Genomic DNA, 7,722 nt, shown 5'->3' on the forward strand with positions numbered 1-7,722 from the left:
GTCCACTTCTCAATTGTTTTATGACGATTAATTTACTGAATCGTTTTTCATTTTCAACATTTTTTCTTAGTTAAATATCTACGCAAAAAATTTAAATATAAAATCCATTTTTCATTCAAATATTCATTATTTAAATTAGCAATTAATAGAAAATTATTTTCCAAAAATTAGAATTACTTGATTTTTATACTGATCACTCAACTATACCACACAATAAATATTTTAATAACTTTTTTTTCATATTATGTTTAATGCATTACTAATAAATATGAAAATAATTTAAAACTATATACAACTTTGCAATTATACTAAGATATTTTGTAAATAAACTATAGAGTTTTTAAAATATTATTGTTTCAAATATAAATTTCTATAAATAAATACATTACATTTTCATTATCTGTAAAATGATCACCAATCCTACAGTTTGGTAACCTTCAAACTCTTTACCGCCTATCCTTATGAACATTTATTTTATTCTTATTGTATATATATATAATGACTATGTAATAATAAATACCTTTCTGCAGTGCTTTAAATTGCTTATATCCAATAAGAGTGGGTTAGTATTTGAATTCACCAGACCTATTTTTGCAATCAAATTATTTAACACTATACATATTCGTAGGTGTTATAAAGTGTTAATACATTATTTCTTTTGTTTTTTTCTGTAAATGATATTAAATTTAAAATTTTTATACCAACATTTAAATAGTTATTTCACTGTAAAATTATTCAGCCAACTATATAGTCATTGAATTAATTAACCATATATAATATTTAATAAAATTTTGATCAATTTTATGTCAAGCCTAATATTTATAATAACAAATTATTATTAAATATTTTTTTCATTTATTGTTTCGTCTTACTCTATGCATTTGACACTAATTGCAGAATTGCATTACATTTTGTAAATTATTGTGATGTTGCAAGAAACGTTGTTGTACTGTTATGTTAGGTTAGGCTTTTTTACGAATCATAAATGCTAACCAATTGAAAAATAAATAATATAGTCAGTGTAACAATAATAACAGCATTTCAGTGACGTACAATAGAGACCAAAAACATTATCCCACGGCATATAGGCGTTTTAATTAGAGTGGAAAGTCGTTGACCATAATCTGAACCACAAATTATATTTGATTAATAGGATGTCTAATAGATGAACTATACTTTTAGTCGTCTAGCAACCCAAGTCAAGTGGTTATACGAACATAAGGTGAACTATAAAAACCTTTTATTCAAATTTATAATATAAAAAAAAAAATGCTGCCGTTGAGTTACGACAAACCGAACTAGAAGAATAAGAAATTTCATCAAATACATTTTAATTATTTTTATTTTACGTCAAATATATCTCGTATGCACGTTTCTTAATTAATCAACATGCTAACAAATGAAAAATTGTCAATTTAATTGTATAAAAAAAACAGTATTTATTGGAAGAAAAAGATGAGTATGAACTCTTTGACAAAGAGTGTTTATATCAATACGCAGTAGATATATTTCTATTATTTCATGATATTTTACTCGCAATTAATTTAATTAATCTTGTTTAATATTTTTTTATGAATAAAAATTAACATTAATTAGTATAGTTAAATAATGATTTTGATCAGAGTTACTATAGATCATGTACAGTTGTTAATGTAATGAATAATTTTTGAACATTAGAAATGAAGTATATAAGAAAAAATATTTATTGAAAGTAAGTTATTATACTTAATGTTTAAATAATTACTTTAAATATTACCACTAACAATTTTTTAAGCCTGTTATTTTTAATGAGGCAATTAAATATTTAACTGTTATTAATATTTAATATCACTCAAAAGTGATTGTTCTGTTACATCAATATATTGATTTAGTAATAAAAAATGTGTTCTATATATTCTACTACGCTTATAGATTTATTATTTAAATGATATTTTTTATGAATTTCATCAAATAGATTATTTGTGACATGAGTTCCAGAAAAATTATTTTTAGTATCATATCATTTTAAAAATATCTTGTTTTTCTTTATTTGATATAAAGGTTTGACTTCTAAATTTACTTTTATTTATGTCTGTACTATAAAAATATTCATTGATATTAATTTTTGAATGAATTATACAACCTTCAGTAATATATGAATTGAATTATTAAATAAATACATGTTTTTCTATAACATATTTTTTTAGAGGAAAAAAAATGCAAAAGTAAATTATTTTGTTAAAATTATGATAAGTAAGTAGAAGATTTACACATTTTATTATAATTCCAAAATCTAAACTTTAACTAACCACTTGTAAATAAAATATATAATTAGTATTGATTATAATTAATAACCTAATCACGATGATTTCCATAACCTTAATCACAGCTATCTGAGGTCTGTTCTACATTATAGTAATATTTTAATACCGGCTCTCGACCTGACTCAATCTCATAATGGCTGAGGGAGCCAGGTATTATGATTTGTTAATAAAAAAAAACTAAACATGATTATCTATGAATTAAACTTAAGACTTGTAAATTATTATGAATAATTTTTAAACCACTAAGAAAAGCCTAAATGCTCAACACTTATATATTATAAAATATCTGAAAAATAGTTATTTACATCATAAATCTTTAAAGAAAAATATTTGATTAATCTAAACTGTAGTTAGTAAAAGTTCATTAAGTATAAAAAATATTAAATATAATAATTATTATGTATTAATTGAATCATTTTACAAGTAGTGTTGAACTAATGGATTTATTCAATGACTTATTGAAATAATTGTTTATAATAAAACAGTGATAGTTAAAATTTGACGTGAATCGCAAGTATATTAATATTATATGACCTTCATTAAATATGTATCATGCTTAAGAAAAATTTACTTAGTAGTTATTAAAACAATAACAATTATTTAATACACTTATCCATTTAACTTAATTGATTTTGTTTAAAAAAATATGTAAATAATGAACACGTAACAGTTTTTTACTTAATAAATTTAATTTATTGAAAAAATAATAAAAAGAAATATATTTAATTAAATTCAGTTAAAGAAATTTATCAAAATCTAGAATAAAACAAAAGCCGTTTATTTATTCACGATAACTAGTAAGAGATTCGACTTCTATCTATTGAATTTGTGAGTTCAATTACTGGTACTCCTTCAAGGGCTGATAATAAAAGTTACATACCTAAAATCAATATTTAATGTAAAACGATATGTTTTTCTTGTGACCTTTTCTCAGTATATACTTCAATGTTTAATATCCTAAAAACACATGAGAATATTCAAATTTTCACAAACTTTTAAATACTATAGAAAACTTAATAATAAACAATAATTAAATTTCATTAAATCTAATTTAAAAAATGACTCTTGAAATTTTTTCAAAAGGGTTTTTGTAAATTAAAAAACTATTTTTTTTTTAATAAATTAAAACCTATTGATTATTATAAAATGTTTATAGCCCCACATGTAACAATAAATATTGAATGGATCAAAAGATATTAAATTTGTTATAATATCATGAACCACTGTACACAAAATTTAATTGAACTGAAGTTTAAATTAAATGTTTACTAAATTCAACCATTACCCGTTTTCTCTAATAGAGCGCGCAATGTTAAAGGGACATACAATGTTATTTTTACAGATTGTAAACTAACTCACTAAAGACTTATTATGAAGGCATACTAAATTATTCTATACACTTAAATAGTATTTTTGCTTCATTATATAGAACATAAAGACAAAATTATCGAAGTTATGTATACAAGATGGTTGTGCTGAGTGATATTTAGTAACTAATGTTATTTGAAATCCTAGTTTATTTCCATTGTCGTGTAGATGTCGCCAGTTGATGGAATAGTCATCGTTTCTCATATAAATGTATATAAATAAATAAAACAAAATTATTATGAACAATACTAGAATTATTTATAGTAATTTATTAAATATATTATATTATTTCAAAACCTTTAAAAAATACATAAATGTCACATGATATGGTTGTTATTATAAGCAGGTATATCTCAAATCTATCTGACAACGCTTATAACTTTTAATACAATTATTATTTTGTTAAACATTTTTTATAAATAATTATGATATTTTTAGAATTCATATAACGCATATATAACTATTATTACTGTCTATAAGAAAAAGTAATTTAAATAATGTTAACTTTTACTTTTTTTTTTTTCAAAATTGACAATTTCTTAGTCCTTTTCTTACAAATAAAATGCTATGGGTCTATAACAATTTCAAGACAAGTACTTATCAATTTATAAGAATTTTAATACATAGCGTGAGAATGTAAGGCAAACAGGTGTAACCTATAATGATACGTATACTCCGATCATTTTCCATACCTACTCAGTATATTAAAATATATGTAACTCAATAATCATTTGTTTTAAATCGTTATCGAATTAAACAAGGAATACTTAAAGAAATTTTTCGATTTTTAGCTTTTATTTTAAATAACTCTAAGAAAATATTGTCAGAAAGTTTTTTTTCATTAATAAGTACTTTTAAAAAGCTGTAATTTGAAATAAATTTGATAAACGCAAACTTCCCGGAATATTTTCTCAAATTGAAAAGGTAATTTATTTGAAAAAGTTGCAACATTTTTTTGCTTTTTACAGCTATTGTTTTAAATATCAATGAAATCCTTTATTCATGTGAAACTACATTCGATGCCATTATGTATGGAACTCGATTTCTTTTGCATGGCCACCACGGGCACGCTTGCAGAAGTCCAGACGCTGAACCCAATTTTCGACGGTTTTCAAGCATAAATCGGCCGATACTTCTGCAATCTCACATTCGATATTCGTACGAAGTTCATCAATCGTCGCTGGCTTGTTGGCATAGACCATAGACTTGACGTAGCCCCACAGAAAATAGTCTAACGGCGTCAAATCGCACGACCGAGGCGGCCAATTGACTGGGCCATTTCGTGAGATAACACGTTCACCAAACTTGGTTTTCAATAAATCGATTGTGACATTCGCTGTGTGGCTTGTGGCGCCGTCCTGTTGAAACCAAATATTGTCCAAGTCCATATCATCCAATTCGGGCCAAAAATATTCGGTTATCATTGAGCGATATCGATTCCCATTCACAGTAACGTGCCGGTCTTGATCATCACGGAAGAAGTACGGCCCAATGACGCCGCCGGCTCATAAACCACACCAAACCGTAATTTTTTCGGGATGCAATGGTGACTCATGGAGTACGTGTGGATTACTGCCTGACCAATAACGCATATTTTGCTTATTGACGAAGCCATTCAGCCAGAAATGAGCCTCATCGCTGAAGATGATTTTTCGATGAAAATCCGGATCATTTTCAAGTTGTTGCTCAGCCCAATTCACGAACATACGACGCTTCTGGTGGTCAAGCGGCTTCAGTTCTTGCGTCAATTTGATCTTGTAAGGATGTAGGCCAAGATCTTTTCGCAAAATTCGCCACAACGACGTCACAGATACGCCCAACTCTTGAGAACGACGTGTGAGAGACTGATTTGGGTCTTCCTCAATTGATGCGCTAGCGGCAGCAATATTCTCGACACTACGGGCACTTCTTTGTCTCACTGGCACGGGAACATTTTGTACTGTGCCTGTGGATTCAAATTTTTCCACTAGACGCTCAATTGTTGATCTGGCAGGACGATTATGACGACCATAAATTGCACGTAGCGCTCTTAAAGTTGAGGCCACTGACTCCGAATTTCGGTAGTAAATTTTAATAATTTCGACTCGTTGTTGGATCGTATATCTTTCCATGATGAAATGGCAAACCTTACTGAAGAGAAATGTCAAGAGAGCGGGAAAAAATATAGCGTCGTTTGCTGTCCCTATCGGTTTACTTTTGTAGCGTCCCTATTGAAAAACCTATTAGAACAATTTTTATTTCATATTAAAGTATATTTTAAAAGATAAAATTTTATATAGGTTAAAGTAGGTAGACTTTTTAGAACATTTACAAAATATGAGGTGAAAAAAATGTTTACATGCATGGATCTTTTTCAAACTCTTCCTACACTACAATTTATCATTGAATCTTTACGTATAGTAGACCACAATAAGCTTAATGTAACTAGTATATTCTATTTAAATTACATTTTGATCATTATTTTTGAATAAATGTTATAGTAGTTTTAAATTACAGGAAAAAAAATTGAATATGCTAATTTTACGGTAGCGTAATTTTGATATATTTTTAAATGTCAAAGATCGAGGGTCAATTTAAATTTGAAATTTAATTCTATAAAATTAAAATTTAGTTCTTTTGGCGCATAAACAAATAAAATCCAATAAGTGATATCTGTATATACATTAAAGCAAGTTTTTTAAAAATGAAAAATTATTTACTTCGGTAAGGTGAATATTTAACATTTAACTAGTATTGAAGTTATTTTTAAATTAGTTATTTCACTTTAAAATAAATGAGTATTATAATTTCGTAGCAGAAGAATAGAATTTCAGACTTGCTTAGAGATAAAAAAACGGGCCAACGCTTCATCTGCGTCATATATTATTAAATATAACAATTTCCAAAATATTGATTCAAAAGTTTAATTAACTCGTCTTATAATTTTCTTATTATTAAGCTATTTAAATATGCATGTTTCTATTCAAAAACTTGAGTTTATTTAAATTTAAGTGGAAGGATAGGGATATATTTTTATATTAATTAAAATGTGTAAGATAGAATAACTTCTGATAAGAAAATAATTTATATTTTATCTTGTACTCTTTAAGATAATGAGTGTTACATAATTATAGTTTTGTCAATGTCTGCTACAAGAAATCATTCTGTATGCAAAATGCTATTTTTTATCATAACCAACTCAATTACTCACAGAATAACAATCATTTAAATTATTTTTTTTTGGTAAACTTTAGTTACATATTATTATTTAATTATTAGTTATTAAATATTTTTTCAATTCATCTCTTATGCCTTGTAAGGGTATCAACTTTGTTTTTTTTTTTTTAATGGGTACGTTTTTTATCTGTATTTTTTTTATTTTAGTGAATATTTCATTAATGAATAATTTGATTTCAAAAGGATTTGCATACACATAGTGTTTTATTGCATATAATTAAAGAGATAACGTACGTGTTTAAAAGAAAGTGAAGAAGACCTTAATTGGCTGAATTTTTAGTGTTGTAATAAGTTCCAGCAATTATGTTCATTTCGATAAAGTGCAACTATGTCATTACCAAAGGTTTGCGACCCTTCAACTGCTGTCAAACAAAATAGTACGGTGTCCCTTAATAACTATTATTACTGGCATGTCAATGGGAGTAAGCTCTTTTCGTTTATTGTTATGATTATTTTTATTATTCTATATGCCTTTAGCGTGCTTTTAAATAAACTTTTACACACGCACATAATAGAATAAAGTTGCTTGTGAAGCTTGATAATGTAGTCTCCAAAAAAATCACATCAAGTAAAAATTATTTAAAGAGATTTAGAATGTAAGTTAAATTCATATAACTCTTATGTAAATCGTGATTTAATCGCTGTGGCCTTCAATTGTATCATCTATTTGTAATTTTTTAAAAAGTTATTACAGTATAACATTGAAATTGTAAAATAAATGTATACGAAGAAACTTTTTAATTAGATTTTTTTGGTAAGTGATTCAAAATTAAAAGTTTTTTAAAAATTGTATAAATTATATTATGAAATCAAGAATTTTTACATAAAAGTTGTA

General features: G+C 25.9%; 1 protein-coding gene across 1 annotated transcript; it reads right to left on the reverse strand.

The window, feature by feature from the left end:
• Positions 1-5,176: 5,176 nt before the first annotated feature.
• LOC126905021 (uncharacterized) lies at positions 5,177-5,782 on the reverse strand. The gene has a single exon (XM_050684419.1). It carries the CDS (start codon positions 5,780-5,782, stop codon positions 5,177-5,179), a length of 606 nt encoding a protein of 201 aa, XP_050540376.1.
• Between the last annotated feature and the right edge of the window lie 1,940 nt (positions 5,783-7,722).

Source organism: Daktulosphaira vitifoliae, unplaced genomic scaffold (genome assembly GCF_025091365.1).
Source record: "Daktulosphaira vitifoliae isolate Bord-2020 unplaced genomic scaffold, ASM2509136v1 Scaffold_4, whole genome shotgun sequence".
Taxonomy (NCBI): domain Eukaryota; kingdom Metazoa; phylum Arthropoda; class Insecta; order Hemiptera; family Phylloxeridae; genus Daktulosphaira; species Daktulosphaira vitifoliae.